This window comes from Trichogramma pretiosum, unplaced genomic scaffold (genome assembly GCF_000599845.2).
Source record: "Trichogramma pretiosum strain Unisexual culture from Peru unplaced genomic scaffold, Tpre_2.0 scaffold79, whole genome shotgun sequence".
NCBI lineage: Eukaryota > Metazoa > Arthropoda > Insecta > Hymenoptera > Trichogrammatidae > Trichogramma > Trichogramma pretiosum.
Window position 1 is genome coordinate 121,109 of NW_019641700.1, and position 25,024 is coordinate 146,132.

General features: G+C 42.4%; 2 protein-coding genes across 8 annotated transcripts in view; one reads left to right on the forward strand and one right to left on the reverse strand.

Moving 5' to 3' along the window:
- LOC106657740 (hepatoma-derived growth factor-related protein 2) overlaps window positions 1–25,024 on the reverse strand; it is a 95,269-nt gene that overhangs the window by 20,167 nt on the left and 50,078 nt on the right. The window lies entirely within an intron of this gene.
- The window catches only part of LOC106657739 (tyrosine-protein kinase Btk29A), a 99,941-nt gene that overhangs the window by 12,394 nt on the left and 62,523 nt on the right, over window positions 1–25,024 (forward strand). For both annotated transcript variants that reach the window (XM_023462611.1, XM_023462612.1), the window contains exons 4-5: window positions 16,428–16,671; window positions 22,605–23,027. In XM_023462611.1, the coding sequence (XP_023318379.1) occupies window positions 16,428–16,671; window positions 22,605–23,027 (667 nt within the window). The remainder of the gene's footprint in view (window positions 1–16,427; window positions 16,672–22,604; window positions 23,028–25,024) is intronic.

Below are 25,024 nucleotides of genomic sequence, written 5' to 3' on the forward strand. Positions count from 1 at the left end.
CGAGGCTGTCTCAACTCTTGGATTGAAGTGGATTCCCGCGCAGGATTGCTTCACTTTCCATTTGACACCACGGACGATGCCATCGGCGGTCACGCGTCGATCGATTTTATCGGAGCTTTCGAGGACGTTCGACCCGATGGGGTGGCTCGCCCCGGTGCTCGTCACAGCAAAGGTACTGTTGCAGGACGTCTGTCTGGATGGTACAGATTGGGATGCTCCCGTCTCGTCGCCTTTGGAGCAGCGTTGGGCGGAGTTCTGCACGGCACTACCTGACGTCTCTTGCATTCGTGTGAATCGATGGATCGGAACGTCGGAGAAGAGTGAGTGGCATTTGCATGCGTTTGCCGATTCATCGAAGCGAGCGTACGCGGCTGCGCTGTATGCCGTGACGCCTGGAGGATCGGCTTCTCTTTTGGTAGCCAAAACCAAATTGGCTCCGATCAAAGTTCAAACTATACCGCGTCTGGAGTTGTGTGCGGCGACCCTGTTGACACGCCTGGCTCGGAACTTCCTCGACAGGTTGAGACACCCACCCGCGCGCATATTTTGTTGGACCGATTCCAGTGTAGTCGTCGAATGGATCAAGGGACACCCGTCAAGATGGCCGACGTTCGTCGCGAATCGCGTCAGTGAAATTCAGACGACCCTCCCCGATGCTTGCTGGCGACATGTGAGAACCGAGGATAATCCCGCGGATTGTGCTACTCGGGGTCTTACGCCGCGTGAGTTGGCGGCGTTCTCTTTGTGGTGGGCCGGACCGACGTGGATTTCGCATGGCGAGGAGACATGGCCGTCAATGACAAGTCAAACTTCCAATGCACAGATCGTGCTGGCGATGGCGACTGGATGTGAAAAAGCTAGACCAGCTGTGGTCGACGCGACCGCCATGACGGAGTGCTTGCCCGATCTGTGCAAATATTCCAATTTCCATCGAATTATTAGTGTGATTTACCATTTTTATCGTTGGCATTTTCGAGCCAATAGGCGAGCCGCTGACGGTTCGAAGCTCTTGGATGCTGACATTTGGAGAAAAGCAAGATGGTGCTGCTTCAAGGCGATACAAGCGCATCACTTCAAAGAAGAAATACAAGCGATAAAAAACAAGAAACCAATAAGTAGGCGCAGTCATTTGGCTCGACTGGCCCCTATGTTCGGCAGAGATGAGTTGTTGCGTGTCGGTGGACGCTTGCAGAACGCGCAACTCTCATACGACGAAACGCATCCAATTATTTTGCCTGGAGAGTGCATCATTGTGAGACGATTAATTGAGTACGAGCATCGAGAGGAGACGATGCACGGTGGAGCGCAGCTGATGCGATCGCAGCTTGCGCGTCAGTTCTGGATCACGCGGGGAGAACGCATAGTTCAGAGCGTGTGCCGTGCATGCATCAAGTGCACCCGCTATCGAGCTGTCCCAGTGGAACAACAAATGGCGCCGCTCCCAGCCGTTCGAGTGACACCTGCTCGAGCTTTTAAATCGACTGGGCTGGACTACGCTGGACCACTGCCGGTGCTTTTCTCGCGAGCGAAGAAGGCGAGCACGTCAAAGGGCTACGTCGCGATTTTCGTTTGCCTCGTTACCCGCGCGGTGCATATCGAGATCGTATCGGATCTCACCGCTGATGCATTCCTGGCTGCCTATGCGCGATTCGTTGCTCGTAAAGGACGACCTTCAATCATCTTCTCGGACAACGGTACCACATTCAAGGGCGCTGCACGAGAACTCAAGGAGCTGTTCGACGAAAGTTCAGCACACGCCGATCGAGTGAGACCGTATTTGACCAGGCAGGGCACGGCATGGTCTTTCATTCCACCACGAGCGCCGCATTTTGGTGGACTCTGGGAAGCGGCTGTAAGAAGTTTCAAGCACCATTTTCGTCGAGTTATTGGCGACTCGAGACTGACGTTTGAGGAGCTGTCGACTGTCGCAGCGCGCATCGAGGCATGCCTGAACTCGAGGCCGCTTTGTCCGAAGACTGACAAGCCTGACGAATATGCTGCGCTCACTCCTGGTCATTTGTGGCTTGGTACATCGGTATTGGATTTTCCGGAACCGTATACTGAGCCAACCCCTTCGTTGAATTTTCGTAGCCGTTGGCGACTGTTGCGTGGCATGCGTGATGCATTCTGGCATCGGTGGCGCAAAGAGGTGCTTACACAGATGCAACAACGACACCGTTGGACAACACCCCGCCCATGTCTGAAGCCAGGCGATATGGTTTTGATGAAGGATGACCAGTGTCCCCCATCGACCTGGCCTTTGGCGCGAGTTGAGTCAGTTCACCCTGGTAAAGATGGTTTAGTGAGAGTGGCAACGGTCAGAACAGCGGATTCGCGTTACACGCGTCCCGTTGCCAAACTAATTGAACTTCCAAGGGATCTTGAAGTTGAAGATTATGTCCGCAAGTTTTGTTCACGAGAGCCACTGAGCCAAGATTCGGTCGAAACGTCGAATTAAATATTGTAACGTTTTAATTATTGTGCATTGTTTGATTTTGTGATGTTATATGTGGTTTATTTGTATTTTTTTGTTGTCATTTATCGATATGATCTGTTCTTATAATTGTTCATGTACTCTTACTGCATTGTTTGTGTAAATTTTATTTGTTGATGCTGGATCACATCAATGCGGGCGGTATGTTCACGTGTAACGGTTGAGGACATGAGGCGAGAGTGATGGGAGAGCTTGGTGGGGCGACTACCGATTTCCGTGGCTTACGTGTAGTTGCTGTTGTTCAAATCAGTTCAGTAATTAGCCAGCTCAGAGCTAATAAGCAAACATTTCCTCTGCTCAGAGTCGCCCTCGCAAGCTCTCGTCTCAGTCTCGGCTCACCGCTTTGGAGCCCAACTAGACGCAGACACGTAGTTATATTTTATTAGTTTCAATAAAGTTACAGTTGTTACAATAAAAGCTAATCACGAGTACGAAACTTGATTTTTACGCAACACCCAAGTCCGACTCGTCGAGTTAATTATAAACAAAAACAGAGAGTAAAATGTCTTTTGAATAAATTTTTGTGTTTCGTATCCTCTCTCTCTCTCTCTCGTACATGCGCGCGTTACGCCGTCGTTCGAGTCACGCATACATAGCAGTATAGCGCGTCATACAGCGCGCAGTTTTGCAAAAAAGAGTAACGCATTTCCAATATCGACGCGCGTTGGCTCACCGAGTTATAAGTTTACAGCTGCACACGCGCTATGTGTATACGCGTGTAACTGCGTCAATAAAGAAGCTCGATTCATGGTGCACACCAAGTGCTTATGCATTATATACCTGCTGCAGGCTCGTCGAGTCGCGCGCGGCTTTCTTTCCTCGGAGCTCGGCTCTTTCTTTCTTTCTTTCTCGTCTCTTAACTCGGGCTGCATCTCGGCTTTCAAAACGCACCGATACATATATTATATAAATGCGCGTAAGTGCATTTTTCAACTTTGCGCGCGGCGCGTTATTATGGCCGTCCGTCATCCAGAAGGAATTCAGTCGGTTGTTTCACACGCGTACACACGCTCGTTCGCTCGCTCTAAATGCATCTTACATATGCGGGCAAAGTCGCACACGCGCCAAATCGCAGTCGCTCTTTTTCTCTCTCGCTTACTCTCTTGCTCCTTCGACTTTTATACATAATAAAAAAGCAAGTCGTCTTCTGTAAGATCGAAGTTAGCAGCATCGGTACATGGTATAGAGTATGACTCATTTCTGAGGCACTCGCGCGCGCGAGTGAGCGAGCGAGCTGCACCGGAAGTCAAGCCATTCCCCGTTGCCGTTGAGCATTTCGCGCGTATAGGGCGTTTTACGAGGCGACAAATCAGGATGAGCCATCGCACGCGAAATGGAGGAAAAAAAAATAAGAAAGAGCTGGCAGAATAAGAAAGAAGCCAAGAGAGATAGAGAGAGAGAGCAACGTAACCCCCGTGAGCAGACATTACTTCGTGCTTTGAGAGAGCCTCCAATGCTGATACAATATTATATATACGTATATAGGTGGTACGACGAATGGCTTATTATCGGATTGTCTATGCCACTCTTTGCTCGAACTCATACTACCTCATTCGTTTCTCGCCTAGTGGAATTTATTTTTAATCGATTTCGCTTCAAACCTTTTTTGTTCTTTCATTACCGTTGAATAAAGCTGTTATTTGAATCAAGTCAATCATTTTGCATTGTTTTCCATATTTTATTTACCTTATCATTTTTTTCTGAATTTCCAACGATGTAACGAAAAACGATCAGTGTTATTAATTCGTAAAACGAGTTCATTATCTTTCCCCACCTTTTTTTTTTTTTTTTGGTTTNTCCCCCCCTTTTTTTTTTTTTTTTGGTTAAATCGCTCGAACTTCATCCGTTATACTTAATAACGGTATATTTTACTGAAAAAAAAGGGATTCGAAATATCGATTTTCGATTTGTTTCAGCTGTCGTGCTATTCGTTTAAAGTGAGTCTTTCATGGCTTTTCATACATTTGTTCGGTTGCAATTTTTCGAAAGCCCCCCGCCGCCGATGTTTTTCCACTTTCGTCTGGCGAAGAAAAATTATTCCGCGATTTCGCTTGTAAAATATTCTCCTAGCGCCACTCGAGAGTCACTTGGCTCAAGAAAATAAGTCAAGTCCTTTTTTCGGAAAAACTCGAATCTTGCAGCTTAACGCGCATAATATAGCGCTGTAGGAAATCGGTGGCACACCCTTGCAAGACATACAATTTAAAGGCACGACCTTCGTCCAGGTCAGATTCACTGGTAAGCGCGGCGTTGCCTATAGCGCGAATGAAAATATTAATATATTCCGAGTAGAGAGCGAGGAGCTTTGAAAGCCTCTCCAAGACGTCCATATGTATTATATATCTGTATATAATTGCACGAGAATGTGGCGCGGGAGGGAGGGAAAGAGGGTAAGATATCTCTCGAAGGAAAATCGCTAATAAGAAGCCCAGTGGCCTGCCTGCGCGGCCGCATCCGTCCGTGCGCGCCTTATTCAATCTTTTATGGCTCGTGTGCACACTAGTACGCTCCTCAAAGTGGGCCAAAGTCGAAAAGCGCGCCCCCGCGCCGAGATTGAGCCCTGCGCGCGGCGCACCGGCGAGAGAAGTAGCTCCTCATGAGCCATTTATTACGTGCTTTCGGTTGCTCTATACCGCATACAGCTCCGCACACAAACACACACAAAGTCTCCCTTTTTTCCGTCTTTCTCGTATATACATGCTACATATATAGACTATAAACACGTATATATATTGTGGGTATGTGTACTTCGCGCAGCGGCGCTTGAAAAGTTTTCCCGAGCACAGAGAGAATGTGCCATAGTGGAATTTTTTTTGTACTAGCAAGTTCGCTAATCAAAAACCGAATATATTGGCTTGGGCTTGAATTTATTTTCCCAGTTCATGTGTACGCTTACTTTCTCTTTTACGTGTCGGGGAAAAATTCTAATTTTCATTCTTCGTTTTTCTCCATCCTAAACAGAAAGAGAATCTACGTTTATTTCTTGATAAAATCCATGCAAGAACTTAATAGGCATTGTCAAGCGGTAGCTCTTTTGAAATCGTAAAAGTAAAAGCGAGCACCACGTGCAGATCTCGTGTACGAATAGCTTCTCTCTTCTCTCTTTCTTTTTTTTTTTATTAATCAAGCTGATTTTACGCGTAAGCGAGCTCGCATTGATTAAAAAGAAAGAGCTGCGCGAGCCGAAGAGAAGAAGAAAAAGCGTCGCTATATACATACATTATACGGATACGTAACACACTCGTCCTTGGCGCGCTTTTTTGCCGAGTCCCGCGCGATGCACAGATGCGCCCGGTCAAAGTATATAGCTTATTTTTATAGTCGGACTTTATCGGACGTACACGCGTATCGTATAATATCGCATATATATACTCGTTTATACGACTCGCGAAGAGAGAATGAGAGAGTGAGAGAGAAAGCAACAACGAGACACATAGAGACATAAAGCCGAGAGATGAAACAAGAGCTCGATAGTCCTTTATCATCGCAATGTCCGGGCGAGTGTATATCTGCATTATTCGCAGCTACCGCGTGCTACATGTATGCTTATATACATAGGTATTATAGTTATACTCGCACAGCCCAATCATCGTCAAGTGGGTGCCAGGCACTTGTGTGTCCCCTTCCTCCTCCTCCTCCTCCTCCTGCATCTCTCGGCCCTCCTGCTTGTGCCTTTTGCCGCGTGCACGATGTATATAGCATAATTTCGTGCTTCGTATGTAACTACTGCTTCTTGTGTACTGTTGCAGTGCATCCTGTCCACGGCACACACGTATATGTACAGACACACACACACACACACACACACACACATATTAATATGTAATATGTATACAGAGATACGTAAGTACGCGTAAGTCGGGCCGCAAATTATGCCTCGCCCGTAATAACCAGCATTAGCCGCACACATACGGTCGTATTCACGCGTAGGTATAGAGCACAACGTGTGTCTGCAGCTCCACTAGACAACACAAATACCTATACATACCATTAAAAGAACATATCTTGTGCTACTTTGGCGCGTGTGCTTATAAGCCTATACAGAAATTTTTCTACTGGCGCGAATGGCCGCATCGAAAGAAAACCACCTAGCTCGCGTTGACCGAACTACTGTTCAATTGAGTTAGATTTATATGTACGCAAAGACGAGCGAGTCCTTTTAACGCGCGCGAAAGACGACCAAGAACGAAAATTTTGTTTTATTCAGCAAAGCTTAACGCCCCCTCTTGCAGCAGAACGATCGCTGCTCGAGTACGTCAAGTCGTCCCGTAAAAACGGAATCGTGAAGTGGCAAGAAACGCTGGCAGCAAGCAAGCAAGCGAGGCACGAATCGTGTACTAATTAATTCAAGTAATATTGGAATAAATAACGCGCCGCTAAAAGCTCAAGAGAAAGAGAGAGAGAGAAACAGAGTGAGAGAGTGAGAGAAAGGGGGCGCGCGCGAGTAATTGGTGTATAATTATTTAAATCCCGTTGATTCGGACGAGCTACGACGACGACGGTCAGAAAGAAAGAAGAAGCGAGAGGAAGAGAGAGCGAGAGAGGGATGACGGCTGCATTAACGGTAATAGAGCAGTATCAGCTCTTTCTCTCGTCGACGGGCGCGCGCTGCGTTCTTCGGTGCACGTGAGCCTTTTCGCGATCAAGATCGATACGCAGAGGCAGGCAGGCTGTGTGGAGCGCTGCTCTCTCTCTCTCGCTCTTTCCCTCTTTGCACGCGCCCGTGTGGCTAGCATAGATAGCAAGCTCGAGCCGAATGTATAGGTCGACGTCGACGACGACGAGCTGAGTGAGTAGCAGGCGTGACTGCAGCCCCTCGCGCGAGCGGCATAGATCGCATCTTTCCCTCGTCGTCGTCGTCGCGGCTGCGAAAAAGAAAATAAAACTAAGAATAAGAGTAAGAATGTACGCGGGCGCATGAATGGTTCGAAGAAACGAGTGGGTGTTGGAAAAGGACGGTGTGTATTCGTGTGTGCACTCTATGCAGCATCAGCAGCAGCAACATATAGTGAGAAAGAGAGATGATGCTATTGTGCGAGTGTGTATAAGTGTGTATGTGTGACACGGGCAGAAAAGCGGGAGGGGGTGGGTTACGCTCGTCGCGCGCGACTGCAAGAGAGTAAGAGAGGGTTGCTGCTGCATGCGAGGAAAATTGGCAGCGCCTGCGCTGGCTTACCCGCTCGCTCTCTCTCTCTCTCTCTCCCTCGCTCGGAGATAGCGGCACGGTCCAACCCTGTGTGCTACTACTGCTGCTGCTACTACTGCTGCTGCTACTGCTGCTGCACCGAGTGCAGTTGAGTAAGTCGGAACGAGACTCGCGCCTCTCAGTCGCGAGTAGCCGCTGCTACGAGATACACTAGTCGAGAGCAGCACGTTTTCCGGAAAATCCATATTATTGTCACCGAGTTATACAGTTCACGGATCCGATCCAAAAAACGCGTAAAATCATCAGCTGTTCTAGTTGCATAATCGATCGCTCCAAGAGAACGAATAAAATACAGAAAAGTCGAGTGAATATTTCTTCGAAGGAAGCGTGTGATTCGAGCCGAAAAATATTTAAATATTAAGTATCAACGCATACACGCGTTATACTATCGCAAGCACCTGATTGATAGGTGAGGGCTCTAAATTGCTGTTGATCAGTCAGTTCTAAAGTGTCCATTAATTTTAATACTTTCAAAGTAAAATAAGTGTGATACCGACTACATGAGCTCTGTGTGTCAAGTTTGCCGTGAATAGCCTGCGCATAGCATTTACTACTATTACAATATACATAACGTTTCTAACACACCCACGTGGGCGGCCGCCAAAAACGCAACCACGGCGTCGTCTCAGCTACAGGCCCGACGACGGCACACCTCCGCCTCCGCGGAGTCCCTGCTCTTCTGCGAGGACGGCGCGGAGGTGAGACAACAACAACAACAACAACACTTACGAGCAGCTGCTTTTTTTACATACAATTCACCTTTTTCTTTTTTTTGCATCACTACACGCACTGAAAAACTGCACACATGGGCCATGTGGCTATGTAAAATCGCACACAGAACGTATGAGATATTACGTTAACGATTTTGAATCCATACACGTTCGTGACAAGTTTCAAATATGCCGATACACGCGCACGACGGACCAAAGTCCAAATTTTTAATCCGTTTTTAAAAGTGACTGTAAAATGTTGGCCCAAACTCGTGAGAGGTGCGAGGTAACTGCTTCGTAGCTGCGAGTCTCGAGCCGTGTGACACTTATAAATCAGTCGCGCGCGCTAACGTTTCCTCGCGGCGCACAACACGATGTTTCAAATACGCCCGAAGTTATATATGCGCTTGTAGACTTGAACTTTTGCGACGAAAACAAATCGATTTTCACGTACCCGAATATATTAAAACTCGATACAGCTCTTGTACATAGTACTACGCACTCGAGAACGTCTTTTTTCTTTCGCTTTCATTTGTCGCGAATAATATTTATACAGTAGAGATTGCTGCTCGAGAAATATAATAAAGCTTCGGCTAGAAACGAGAGAGCTCTTTTATTGGGCGCAAAAGATGAATGATGGTATTGTTAAAAATGGTAACGATTTGACCCACTTAGAAAAAAAAAGGAGCAAGATGTAACGACGTCAAAGAAAGATGAAGAGTTTCGGCTCGTCGATATTACGCGCTCTCTCGCTGCGGCGGCGACTGCAGAGCGCGGTATAAAGCTTCTCTCGTTCGAGTGGGGTATCGCTCGTAACAAGATCCGTAATTATTTTTATGCAAAACGAAACGTCTCGGGTATATAAGGATCCTCAATCTTTCAAGACGTGTACACGAAATTGACCCTGCCGACGTAGTTTGTCTTTTGGGATCGCATCGCCGCTGCGCTGACCGACCTAACGAGTCTCGATTCAGGGATTTTAACTGACAGATGAGGAAGAGGGGGAGGAGGAGGGGGCGTCACGGGTCGTTATTGAATTCACGAACGTATTATTAAATCGTTAGTTGATGCGTCGCGTCGCGTACGTGCCGTGTGGTGTAATTTGATGCAACGTATATAGCGTTTGTTACACAGTCCTCTCATTCTCTTTCCCTCTCTCTCTTTCTATCGCGTAATATAATTCAGCTCTTATGCTCTTTCCTCGTGCTCGCCCGCGCGCGCCATAGTTTACAGGCACGTAAAATCAACACGGCCAATAGCTTGGCTCATAAAATCTTCCTTTGGCTTTGTTAACATTCAGAGCTTTGGCGGCTCGCTGCTGCTGCTGTTGATGCAGCGCGACACGAGCTTGCCCCCCCGTGTGCGTGTGCAGACGATGCCGATGCAGCTTTTCGCTTGAGCAAATATTGACCACCTCCTCGTGAGTCCGATGCGAAAATACATGCACATGTACACTTTTTTTTATTATTCACACACGATTGTGGGGCAGTTGTGGAAAATGAAAATATTTGACGAGTCGAAACAAATTATATCATCGTGTACGTTGCATTACGTTTTTTCGTCCAGCAAGTAATTTTTATTTACGCGTGAAAAAATAGTTTCGAAATCCAAAGTCTAAGTGTGATATAACTGTACGTGAAACTTATTAAAAATAAATCCCAAATTATATACAAATATAAATTATAGCTGTGCAAAATTAAAAATTATATTATATAAATATCGGAATGAGATGAAGATGTGAATATTGATTTTGTCGAATTGAACGACATAGGATGGAGTATAAATTATTAAATTCAATGATTTCCTGAATAATCATTAATTTCAAATTGTTAAAATATTTAAATGCATTTCGCGTACGCGGGAAACTCGAGTCCTTTGAAAATCATCAGAAATGCACGTGTACATTTCCTTTGGAATACAATGAAAAAAAAGCTGTACAAAAACCTCAAAAACAAACAATGCGTTCAACAACATTAGGAAAGAGAAACAAAATAGAATTTTATATTGACAACAAAAAGTGGAGCACACACACGCATATGCTCGGGCAATGCATTGCACGAACGCGTTAACCTTTCTCTCTCTCTCTCCCGCTCTCTGGTAACCAACTGTAAAATCACGTAAAAACGTTCCATCGAAGCTTTTTTTTCCACTCAGCGTGCACTCAGCTGGCAACTGCGATTCGAAATCGTATATATATACCCGCACGTACATAGATATATAAAAAGAGAGCTCGCTAAGCCTCGAACGTGCATGTGACGTATACAATCGGCGAGAAACTGAAGAATCATTTAGTCTATCGGCTCAACCGTACTTCAGGCAGGACTTGTTGCGATACACATTGGACAGATTCAACGAAGCTTTGGCTTTTAATGAAAAATGAAAAAAAAAAAAAAAAGAAAAACTCTCAAGCTGCACCGGACTCGGTCTGCGCGTGTGTGTAAGAAGAAAAGCGCGAGGGGGTATGAAAAAAACGAGGGCTCTCGTGATAGAGCTTGCGAGCTTGCAATTTTTGCGCGGATGATAATTATGAATAGCCTCGTCGTATGAAACATAATGAGATGACTTCGCATTTCTCGTGCGCGCTTTAGCCGATGTGCTCGTTGTCTTCTGCGGATGTCAGAGCTTTCCTCGTGATACATTATACACACATGCACGCTGCATCATACTGCACACACATACATATACACCTTCACCATCATCCTATACACTGCTAAACACCCATGCGCCCGTTTCGCTTGACAGAATAGCTTGACACGACATCTCTCGCATAGCATAATGCATTAGCTATATAGAAAGTATGCTTGTAGTTGCCGTAGAATAACACGGTATAGAGAAATAGTATCGTAGTGGTGATGGTTATAAAAAAAAAGAGAGAAAAGAACGAAAGATCGCACAAAAGTGTATGTGTGTTAAGGTTGTGCTACTGCTGCTGCTGCCGCTGCTGCGCCTGGTACATTTCGGTCTCGGTCGGAGCACCTCTTCGGGGAATACATTTCCCATTAGTCCGCAAAAGAAGAAGAAACAGTATAACTTGCCTAGCATAGTTCTGGAATAAAAGGCGCCTTGAGCCTTATTTTCTGTCTGTCTTTATCTCTTTCGCTCTCTGCGCGCCATCCCTTGGATGTCGTTTACACGCGTATTCAGTTTTATTTTCATTCGAAAAAGTGGTTATTATGAGCCCTGCGTCTGTACATGTGTGTGTGTGTGTGTGTGTGTGTTTTTTTTACGCGCGCTTAGTTTTCTCTCTACTCTCGTTCTGTGGAGCGCGCCTCCATGTATGCATGCATGCATACGTACGTGCACGAAGCGAATGCTGAGTCTATACGTTCGCTCCATACATGTACGGCTGGGCGGAGTGAGTGAGACAGAAAGAGAGAAAAAAAGCTACTTTAATATATGTAGGTTGAGTTTTTTTGTGCCGTTGTTACCTTTTTTTCTCGGTGCTTTTCAGAGGCAAACACACCAACTGCTTGAAATACATCCTTGCCGAGAGAGAGATTTTAATTTTACAAAAACTTTAATCAGCCACTCAAGCCCTCGTACGCCCGTATGTGTACGTATGCACCGTATGTAAGCATGTGCTGGATTAATAACGTGATTTTAGTTTTACGCACGCGAACCGAACTTCGTACACGTCTCTATATAGACAAGTTGGAAAAATTTTTCCAACGTCAACGAACGCATCTCTCTTTTTCTTCGGCTAAATTGAAGGTATGAGCTTTATTGAAACTTTTGTGGATGCGCGCGCGAGTGCAGGCGCGTGTCTCGTTTAAAATGAATTCCGCCGCACCGAGCGTCAGGAAATTTAAAAGAATAATGAAAAGAGAGCTCACTCTCATGCTCGTGCAGTCTTTCAAATGTATAAGTTACTTCGTGTGGAATGGATAATTATTTTTGCATATGAAAAGTCGAGTAGATCTATGTGTGACATGAACCACTGGTGGGTTCTTGTTTTTCAGACTGAAAAAATAATCTAAAAATGAATGGCTATAATTGAAATCGGGGTTTTCACACAAAAAAATTGCTGTATACGTTGAACTTACGTTTTACGTTCAAAAAATATATATTTTGAAGTGGACACATTGTCAATGTCTCAGCAGCAAAAAGCCAAGGGTATTGTTCATGAAATGTATAAAACTGTTTATCAAAAGTTTCTTGCGACACACTCGCGGACGCGCGTACATCGAGCCAAATACTTGCACACACTCCTTTCAACATCCATCCAATTTCTCTTATAAATATAGCAAAGAAGTTGAACAAAAAATCTCAGCGAACGAGAGTACGATTTTGTGAGTGTCACGCGTATTATAGACGTATAGAAGCCAAGAGGGATGAACGCTGAACTTAAAAGAATCTTTCGTGATCCGATAAAAGGATAGATTTTGTACCGAGTCAGAAATGATTTTTTCCTCATATATACACACGCTTGGGCTATATAGTACGAGGATGTCCTCGCGAAGAAGCGCAGCTCACTGATCGATGATTCGTTCTTATAATCCGTTTCCTTAAAATGGATTTCAGCTTCGACGCGACTGTTCTTTCTCGCTTGTGCCCCGCATGAATTATTGAAGCGCAAAAAAACATTAAGTACTCAAGAATTTTTTTCATATATTCTCCTTGAGATCGATGAAAAAAGTTTTATGAAAAATTTAATATTTATCTTGAATAAATTGTTTTTACGAAATCCTGCTCTCTTGGCTGATATAGACTTTCCATTTTATAATTTTTAAATTTCTATTTTTTTTTAAATTTGCAAGTCTCTCAATTGTTCGTTTAAAGAAAAGAGCCTCTGACATGGCCGAATGGTAAGATACATTTTTAAAATTGAATACGTCTAACATAAATCTTGGACAAATTAAAAAGAAACTTTGCCATTGAGAGCAATTTCAAAACTATTCAAACTCAGCAGCAAAGCTTTTCCTGTTTTCCAGCGGTGTCATCTCTTTGACTCGATATTTTTGCGCCTCGAATTTCCATGTACATTATAACGATGACATTATTTCGTATCGTGATTCTAACGATCTTCGCCTTCTGTATACGTCGAACCCATAGGCCAACGTTCCTTACATTAATTAAGCGCCGAGTGCCTCTTATTTTAACCTACTTTTTGCGCGTACGTACATTTACAACTAGGAACCTCATATACATTTGCAACTTTGCAAACTTGGCAAATTTTTTACGTTAAAACTCTATTACGCAAAGTTGAACATCAATATCCAATTATGTCTTGCGAGCAGGTGAATCATAGTAATGTATGATTTCATTAGTAGGCGGGAGGCGGCGAAACAAAATTTTGCGGGTCAAAGCGAAATTTCTATTGACCTAGATTTCAAATATCTCAGCCGTTCGAGCATTTTTGCTTCTAAGATCTTGACCAAATCTGTTCACCTATTATGTGGAAATTTGGCTATAAACGTGTGCATGCGGGCAAGGTAAAGCTGCAACGTAGTCTAGAATTTTTCTTCGTACCTTAAGCTCATATATTAGTGTTATCAGAAGCAAGCTTTTTTTTCATTGTAATCACGTTTCTTTACGCTCGTTTCCGATTCCGCTCGCGCTCGAGACCAAAAAATTAATTCCAAAATTTGGTAGGAAGCCAATTTTTTTTATCAAGTCTTAACGGCACAAACTCTAAAAAGCCTGTGAACTTTGAAGAGCACACTTTGAGTTTGCGCCCATGTAAATTACATCAAAAGGCGATGCGGTGCATAAAGTATACGACATAAATACACACGTACACGTTGATGGCAAAATTACAAGGAACAGTGGGTGGTGTTGCTGCTGGCGTATATATGGTCGATCCCAGAGAGGGCTGTGTTCTCCCAGCTATAGCAGTTTATATTAGCCTAGCTACACACGAAACACGTGTGTACTCAACCACAGAAAGGCAAATCTGACATTGGCGCGGGTGCTGTACCGAGCAGCACACTAACTAACAACTCTTACACAACAGCCTCTAGCCCGTAATATGTAGGTCGAAATTCCATCTCTGCGTCTCACGTCGCATATAATAACTTGGCTTTCATTGAATTATTTAATGCACAGGCTCTTGGAAAAAAGTGTCATTTTTTCAGTTACAAAGCCCATACATACAGACACGCTTTATCAAAGATTGTGGAATATGAGGTTGAGGGTTTCGTTAAGGATTTATTTAGTGTGCACTAACAAGACCACGTAAAGTGAAACGATCCCGTGCAAAGTATAATTAATGGGTATGTAATTATTCTCATGAGCTTGTGCTATCACCAGCTCTTAGTGAAATAAATCGATAGTTTTAAATCTCTTCAATGCGTCCATCTAATTCTGAGTAAGAAGATTGACATCAAACTTGAAATAACTCATAATCGCTTAAGTAATATACTTTGAATTAATTATGATGTTTCTAATTTTTATAATTTTTTTTCAACGGTTTCCAAAAAGCGAGGCATGTAATTTATGAAAACAATTTTTTTCAAAATCGTGTTTTACTTATACAATTATTTTTACTTTGCTACTTGCAGATTTGCAAATAAAGGTATTCGCCATCTAGGGGTAGATATTGTCATCAATAATCATTAATTTTGAGTAACGGACGTAAAAAATAAATCAGTATTAAAATATTAATTCCCAATTATAATACTCAAAGTATAGGATCTAATTATTATTGTTCAATTTCAAAATATTCAAAATTATTGAATTTTCATGCAATTTTTGTACAATTTATTTAAAAAATTAATCATCACTGACACATTTAATTCAAAATTCATTTTCGGGCCCTATTAATAATAGTTGCACGATGAGAATAACAACACCGTTAAAAAAACCTTTCATTGAATGCCGACTCAATTAAAAGTAAGATAAATAATTTTCTGATAAAAAAATTAAGTTTTAATTTATAGATGAGATTAATTTATAGTACAATTTTCAAGGTAGAATAATATGCATCGAAATTTGACCTCGACTTTATCGTTTGATAAATTTTCAGTGTATATTTATGAAATGTTCTAGATTTCAGGCTAATTTCCAACCCAAAAATTTTGAAATAATTACGTTTTAATTTTTTAAAAGTTCTTATCAATTATTAAACTTAGCGTTTTGCATCTGCATGTTGATTAAGTCACGTCTCGGATGTATAATGTCTCACTAATTCACATTATGCAAGTGAAATTTTTTTTCCTTCTTGAAGCAAAAAATTCGGAGAGCAGTTAGTAAGTCTAGATTGTACGTATTCAATTCGTAACGTACAGGAACAGTAAATGGTCATGAAATATTTCATGTCCGACTTGCTAGGGAAATGCATGAATTTGACTAAGACTGATAAGATGGAGGTGCTTTAGTGAAATTTCTCGTAGCGCACACAGTGCTTGTATGAAATTTAAAAGCTTAGAAATATCATTTTTCACGCCAAATTCCTGTAATCTCGAGCATTAGTTGGTTGATTAACTTCATGAATTTTTATCCATCCATCAAATGCACCGGAGGTACTAAGGCCGACATAATGGACAATTTTAACGGTCTGGTTGCGAAGTTAAAAAAATGTAAAAAAAAATTACTATCTGACGACGCTGTAGCGCGGAAGAGAAAGAGAGTAAAAAAAGAAGCTCAAAGGCATTGTTGAAAAAACTCCGGCGTTCGCCGCATTTACGAAAAAGCAACGATGGCGAGGTCAGGTAGGGAGGGTTCGGGTAGAGTACTTTTGTGTACACTTCCGAGTCAACTGCGCGCAATTACAAAACAAGCGGCCGCGAGTGTAATCCGCCTCTTAAAAATGATGAAAATAAAAACGCAGCGTAGAAAACAGGTGACTGTGTACGTGAGTGTGTGTGTGTGTGAATGTGCATATAGTCGTGTATGTATCGTAGACGTTGGGGTCATAGAGTGGATGTGTATGTATACATTACCAAGTCGAGTTAACAAACCATCGAATAATTTTCAAGTAGCCAGTCACGTGTAAAAATAAGTCGTGACTGTAGAACGCGTGTATGCGCCTGAGCTCGTGTACATGCTAATCTCACCGTATACGGATTTGTTGTTACAGCGCCGCAAGGAGCGCGGCAGGATCGCCGTCGAGAGCGTACATCTCGTGGAGACTGCTACGCTGTGCGGCAGTGGTACCGAGGTGGCCAGCGATTCGAGCGGCGGAGGTGGTGGCGGCAGCGGCGGTGTACCGCCAGGACTGCCGTTTCAAGTTGGCTACAGAGAGGCCGGTCAGGAGTACACCCTGTATCTCGTTGCACCGAGAGAGCAGGACAGAGCTGAGTGGATTCGTGCCATAAGAGCTGGTAAGTTTTTACTTTTGTTATTTTACTTTTTCACGCAGGCACTTGGCTTGATTTTGTCTATTTCAACTTGAAATGACTTCAATCGACCCCTTTACTCAACTATCAAAGAGAATCGGTAATTGATGACTATTGTTCAATTGAAGTTTCCGCAGCGATGAACAGTTAGGGAGAACTTGTTTAAAGTACTTGACTTACAACTCGGCATGATTACAAATTCCTTTGATCGTTATAGTTCAAGGAAAATATACATATTGATGTAAAACTTCCTTTAAGCTCATTAAGTCTTTAAAGTTCTCTGAAAAATGGAAGCAACCAATATATATAACACAACCTTTTTCTTATACATGTTATTTTCAATTCGATTGCCATCATTTTATCTTACCTAATTTTATTTCGATATAAATATTTAGCATCAGATCATACAATTTTTCGAATTCAATTTTGTTTGTTATTTCAATCGATTTCGAAAAGTTAAATGAACAATCTCAGTATAATGAAAAGCGTATAATTTTACAAGTGTCTAGTCCTTTTATCCCGCATTTCTCTCGCCAGCTAATTGAATCGGGGCTTTCCTACCATTTGAAAAATAGATGATTCGCTTTAATTGATTGGCCTTTTGACGGGTAATGATTATTCGCTTGATACACAGTGTGAGGGCAGAAAATACCCCAGAGAGAACTTGTATCGCAAGACTAATACGGATTAGTGTTTACTTAGAAAATCCATCGATTTATCAATCAAATCGGGAAAACTTGATTAAGATCAAGCTCTGCAGTGCAGCAGCAGTTTCAGGCTAGTATATACACGGATATACACTGGCCATTCTGTTTCATTTGCCAGATAATATGTGTACAGGTGCAGTGGGCATTGCAAGATGCGGAACGGATAACCCGTTGCGGTTTGTTTTCTTGAAAAAGTATTGGTGCAATTTTGTAATGTTTCATTTTATGTGCTCCAAAATTACGAAAATCAATACAAGGAAAAAAGCTATCCATGACCAGAAAATGACCATTTACTTGTTTTAAGAAAAAAAAGCCCCCAACACTAGGTGGCGAGTATAATTAGTATCTGAAAATCTGCAAGTGGTCAAGTATGAATAATTGTATATAACTGAAAGCACGGTTTTGAAAAATACCATTCTATTTTAGTATATGTTTAACAAAAGACAGTAATTTTATTATTCAAATTAAAAAATTCAATTGAATTGACGTTTTACGAAAAAAAAGTTTTTAAAAACGTGGAACTTTATATTTCCTTAAATTGTTTAAAAAAATGTAACATTTTTATTAATTATGTGCCCATTTAGAATTGCCCTTTCAAGTCCAAGAAATTTTTTCGTAGGCAAAATAGTGGTCATAAAATATTAAGCATTACTATCAGGGTTTTAAATAGGCGATATTCATCAATAAATGTTAGATTAGTTTGAAGTTTCAATGATCCTATTGCGTCGCATGAAAAATGATGATTGAAAATTGTTCTTTAGAAAAAATTAGCCGTTTTTACTACAGGATTAAAAAATTCCCCCGTTGAACAAAACATTAAATTTCACCAATTTAAGCTTTGAAAATGCAGCTGGATAAAATTTACAAAATGTATCAAATGGCTATATACGAATGTACTTGAAAAATATTTTGTACATTTCAATAGCCGACGGTCAATTTATGAGAACCATGGGCATTCGACTGTCATTCAGCCTCATCGTTGATACAATTCAACGCTTTCATAATTATTGACCTTCGAGCATTGAGTCATTATTGAAGTACGCAACCCAATTACTGGTGACATATTGAACAATGCTATAGTGTATACGTACATCTTTCCAAACAATACATCCGTACAATGTGTTCTGTAAAATGAGTTTGTTCGTAAAAGAGCAGTCCCCATTGGCGCCCATCATAATTGTATCTATAGTTCGTAGCGATGTTTTTTTTACGACAATAACTGGTCATAATTAATTTTAATAAAAAACATAGGTCTACCTTTATCGTTATGGAATCAATGGATTCTAGTTGAAATAAAGCATTTATTTCTACGATTTCTTACGTCTACGTTCTTTCTTTATATGTCTCCTCTCTTTGCGAATACAAATATCAAAAATCTATTCCACAATGGCGCCTGCTAGCTCAAGCTGGTTTAGACGCTTCTGCGCGTGACACAAATACGATATAAAACCTACGCGTTTTGTGTGTTAGTGGAAGTTTTTGTGTGCTTAAAAATTCGATTTTTTCACAGTTTTGCACTCTCTGTCGTATATATATTATATCGCCGCTCGATCGATACTCTTTGCACGTATCATTCAATATTTTTCAATATATGTTTGCGAATTCTTCGGTGGTGACCCCTCTATGATGTATAGCGAATTCCTCATCTTGACTTCAATTTTTTCTCTCACACCCACATCGAAAATCTCATGTTTCCGTTCGATGGAAACATCGAGCGATATAATTCTCTAACGAATCGTTTGAAATCAAATTTTTTTTTCTTGTACCTCTTGCTTTGACTCTGATTATACGAAAGCTACTAATTGAATTTGACTTTAAAAAAAGTGGCACACTTTTTCCTAGTGTGTGACTTGATCAATTAATACTCATATCGTGTGAAAAAAATCGATTCCGTATGCGCGCAAAGGTGACTCTTACGAGGCACGCGTGATTTGTTCGGTTCCTTGCTTCGGTCATGCCCATATACGTTTTCTCTTTTGACTCGACTTTTTTTTACCAATCGTCAATGGATTTTAGCACGACTCTAGTAAAAGAAAGTAAAGGACGAAAAACACGTTTGCCAAAATATTTGCTTGGTTGGCGCTGAATTCGGTAAAAATTATCGCAATTTAAGAAATTAATCGAATTTTAGCGAGCCAAGGTCTGAACTGTAGTTATTTTAGAATAAATCGATTGTTGGACGTGACATTTTTTCCAAATATCTTGCCTCTCTATATACGTGTCTCTCACTTCCAGCGAAAATAACAAATATAGTTAAACTTCGACTGCAGGAGGGTAATTTTAATTCAAGCATTAGCTGAAAATCATCAATAATAAAGTTGGCAACGCGCTTGCCACTTAAGAACGAATTCCCTCGTTCTCTCTCCCTCTCCTTCTCTTGTGCATTATTATCGCAAATCGAGTTGGTATACACTTTATACATTTTGTTGTGTACGCATAAATATTTTATATTCCACCGAGCCACTTGGCAACTGAAGCTGCCACGAGCTTAATGAGTTCACGTGCAACGCGCTCGTGCACTCGCGCACTGCAATGAAACTCGCAAATGATTTTCGAGTTTTACGCACTGCGAGGAGAGTTACGACAAGGACAAAGTACTTCGCGCTCGCGTCTCATCTCTCAAGAGAGAGCGAGAGGGAGGGAGGGAGAGGGAGAGCGACAAAAAAGCTCATATTTTGTCGTAGTCAATTCGAAGCTTCTCACCGCGTTTTTTCTCGGCCTTGTTCGACTTTGTACACGATATATACTGCTGGCACACACACATACATACACACAGGAGCAGTCTTTCACTGCCTCTTGCGAGCTTTTCATTCATACAACTGCGGCAATCATGATCTTTTTCTCGGGCAACTCACCGAGGACTTGTTCTTTGATACCGGTCGAGTGTTTAGTAACTTCTTAACTTTCAGTCGGAAAACTATAGTTTGGTTTCTCCTGTGTTTAGCTATTTGTACTGTGCAGGGCGTTTTTAACGAGAGATCTTCTTTCGTTCCAGTGCAGCGCACTTTTAAAGTGCCGCTGCTCCGTTTTGCGTTTCTTCTGCCTTTTTATACTTGCGCTTTTTCTTGCAAAGAAAATTATTTCTTTCCTAATTGTAATCGCTGCCATTTTTGTTTGATTAAAAATGATTTCGGGTATATTTTCATTATTTTTCACAATTCATAACAAGAGAACAAATGTTCGTTGAAGATTTTCGTTCGTTTCAAGATGAAAATATCAAATATCCGTAGCTATAATTGACCATTTTTTATGAAAGGCTTGGTATTTATATTGAGATATTAAATTCAAGTGGCTGTTCCATGAACGTTTTTATATATTTTTCAAGTATTTTACTTTCTGCCTTTGTTACTATCAATGAAGCTTTGATTAAATTTCCGTAGTGACTAGGTCTATTTAGTTCATTTTTCATTATTTTCCTCGAGCTATCAACGTTATCATAATTTTTCAAATTGTTTCATTAAACACTGAAAAATCTGAAGGATTCTTTTAACAAAGTAACTTGATGAGGAAGAGTGCTTAAAAATTTCAATCATCCCAAAGTTAATGAATCAATGAGAGACGAATAGGCGGCAGTTGATGCTCCTGCACGTCAAATTGATTCATGTACACCTGCGCATGGTTGAAATGTTTTCATTTCATTGAGTGAGAGATCGCAAAAAGCTCAGTGTGTCAGTTCATTCAACTTAGATTGAATTTTCGAAGTTAAACTTTATTTTCTCTTCCTTCTTCTCTGCGAAAGAGGGTGAGGTGTAATCAAATAGCTGAACAAAGAAACTCAAACTTGGAGCCGGCGCGAATTACAGAAATCGTTCTTAATCCAACATCACGCTACCGCAAACCCACTTTTTTTTTCTCTTCCTTTTTCCTTATCGACTGAAGATATATAATGGAGTTATACACGACGGGGATCTTTTGTTCCACTCTGGGCTTTATTAAGCTCCGGAAATTCTTGCATGCGAAAATAATGCGTCTCGCTCTCTCTCTCTCTCTTTTCGACGGAGAAAAATCATTCTTTTCTTTCTCTCTCTCTCTCTCTCTTGCACCCGTGCGATTTTAAAAACTTGACTCTCGCAAGCCGAACTTTCACGTTTGAATAGTAAACTGAATTTTCGGCGGTATGAAGAGCCCCAAGAGGAACTTTGAGAAGCTAGGGGTAAATTGATCGAACGCGAAGCTGCTGCACCTTTAGGTCCGATTAAAAATCAATGGCTGCTACTACTAGTCTCTGCCCACGCGAGCGCGACCCGCATGCGTCAATCAGAGTTAAAGCTTGCGTTTATGACTCGCGCTAGCTGTCGGATGGGTTAATCCCCAGCTCGAGACCCTCCAGAGAGGTTTATATATAATACGTAGTGCAAGCCAGTAGTGTGCAGTAGTCTCAAGGCTGTTTGTGTATTTGCGATGTGCTAGCTCCTCTCAAATACACACACACACACACACACACACACACACACACACACACACACACACACACACACACACACACACACACACCCACTTTACGTACACCTACGCACACACGTCCGCTGTGTGTAAGACGTACATGTACATGTGTACGTATACGATCACAGGTTAGCTAGGCAGTAAACACAAAAGACCAAGGAGTATATTGTAGTGCGTCAAGGGATAGCTATTTGTAAGCGCGCCGCGTGCATCTGGATGCAGGCACAAAGCTCAAGTTTGCGAGCTACTTTCGAGTCTACATGCTCTCTTAGTAAATTTACAACAATCTGCGTTGTATATTTATCGCTTCGTTAATGCGAGTTGAAATCAGTGTATTTTCCCAAAACTTCGTCTTGCTAGTTTTGTAATTCATATTCTCGCAAGTGAAATATAGCTGATTCGAGCTTGCAATTAATACTCGCGTCAACATGTTTTTATTCTTTTCTTTTTATTCGAACAAACGTAAAATTGCTGCGATATTAAAACGGCCAATGCACGTATAACACCGGACAAGCTGTGTCTTTTTAATAAAGCCATTCGACACGTAAAGTGCAATTTTTTATTGCCCATACAGTCCGTGCGTATATATAATACAGTAAATGCATTCGTATAACACTTGTAATTGATTTTTTAATTAAAAATCGCCCCGTCAAGAGAAAAAGTTTGTTCATTTCGATAAGAAAAATCAAATGCCATAATAAAAGTATGAAAAAACAAGCGAAGAGATCAGAACTTATGTAATCGCTGTTTTTGTTTGTTTATTCGCAGTTTGCAGCGAGAATCCGGGCCTGAGCGGTCGCTTCCACACGGGCTTCTGGAGCGGCAAGCGTTGGTCCTGCTGTCGTATGTCGACGCGCTCGGCCGAAGGCTGCGACACCTGCAGCCCCTGGTCGAACATCTCGTCCACGTCGACGAGCAAGTCGAGCGTGGCCGCGCTCACCCCGAGCCAGCTCACGGCCAGTAATTCCGACCGTCTGCTGCTGCAGCACCAGTCGTCGAGCTCGCTCGTGGGTGCCAGCCAGCTCGCCGCCGGTGGTATCATAGTTACGGCGACGAGCAACGGTGCTGCTGCAGCTGCAGCTGCGGCGGCGGCGGCCATCAGCAACAGCGCCACCACCAATTCGACCACCTGCAGCTCCGAAACCAATAACAATCCCACCTCGGTGCAATCGCAGACACGCTCCAATAACGGTAAGTCGAACGCAACTCGCCTAATAATACTGGCTTACATACACCCACCCACGCACACGTACAAGCGCATCCAGTCCGAGAGTAGTAATTGTTTCCAGCCCATCTGGCCGGGAGGTACCGATAACTAATAACAAATACTTCCCAAAGTTAGCGCGCGCGTCTTTCACGGAGCGGCTACATTATTGGATCGGTGTACCGGATCCAATAATGCTGCATATTTTTCTGCTGCGACAGTGCGAAAAATGGCCTGTACGTATAGACTCGTAATGCGCTCCACTGAATGGACGAGAGAGATATGAATGGATCTTTTCTGGAAAAGTGCCATTGTTGCATGCATATTATATACAGAGACTCTCCTCTCTTACTCTCTCTTTCTCTCTCTAAATCCGAATAAAACATTATGTCATAAAAAAAGTAGTAGCACTGGGTCATCGCGCATAATACACACAAGATGTATATCACTCGGCTAATGCACCGCAGAGAGTTGTTGCTGTTGTTGTTATACGCGTGCATACTTCTTTGTCAGCGCGTCAGCGGCTCATCAAAATGTCATTTCTCAACGATTCAATAATTCAACGCGTGTGTGCGCATATACACTGTGTAGTGCGCGCATAGCTCATACGTGCGAAAATTGCTATGCGCGCCGCTCTGAGCTGCTGCTCACGGTCGTGCCGAGAGGATCGCTATCCTCTCTCTCTCTCTCGCTCGCTAAAACACAATTGGCATGGATTTTTCACTCGCCGTGACGTCTATTATATACCTATGTATACGTACGTGCGCATCACGCAACTCGACTTTTCATAAATGAAATCAACGCGCTTTAAACAAAAACTCGCTGAGCCGCTGCGCGCGTGCATGATGCAGCGACTCTCGAGTTAATAATTTCTCTTCTCTTTTCTTTTCTTTTTTTTTCATACAAATTCAATTCAGCCCCAAAAAGTTTAAATGAAATTTTCGGAAATGAGCGTGGAATTTTCACGACGAGTGTGTTTTGTTCTTGCGCTTTAATTTACAAGACAGCAGCGCGTATCATGAACTCTTTCCGAATGGTACACGGCTGTAAAATCTTTTCAGCGAAGCATAACTCCGAAGTTTTCGCGAGTAGAAAGATAGGAAGAGAGAAAGAGAAAGATTCTTTAATGGAAATTTTTAATTTGTCCGACTTCATAACAGCGCGCGCTGCATCGAGGCGCCTCGGCAGGCAGTAGCGGCCGAGCTATTACGTTAGCCGGTATTAAATGTAATTAAGAAAAACTTGGTCGTGAAATACATACTCATATATACCACAGATACGTATACGCGTAGCATACATACAAACATGCAACAGACACACACATACACACGCGCACACACGTACACATTCACCAGGCACCAGGTAGCTAAGTAGTTTAAAATAAGCTCAAAGTTTCTCGGCAATTTGTATCTGCTATATAAATTACGCGAAATTAAGCAAAGCTTCGCACGGGCGCGCCCGTCCTTAATTTTCTCGCTAACACTTTATACCTTTTGATCTCTTGGCGCGTTCGAGTTAACTTGCCTGCCTGCCTGCATACGACCAAGTTTCGATAATCGCTATCCGTAATTATACATCTATTTATCATCTCTCGCTCGCTATTTGTATTGTCATCGTCAATTATTTTTCAAAAATGCCAGAATAATCAGTCGCCGCGGACGTTTCGAAAAATACACCGAGCTCGGCAAAGTGAGTGAGAGATACAATATATAGCTCCACCGCGTGCACAGATCGAGATGATTAATTGGCTGCGTGGTGTGGACGCGCGCGCCGCTTGAAAAACAATTATCCACTCTTCGAGACTGTCGTACTTATTTCCGTCAAACAACGGCTGATGAACGATGCGAAAAAAAAATTCATTAGTTGCCGTTTCGGTTGCCGCTCTGGCCCCCCTTTCAAAACTTGAGCGAGGTAAATAAGCAGACGAGCGATCGCGCACACATATTGAAAAGTCATATTATGATACGCGCTGCGCTACAGTGAT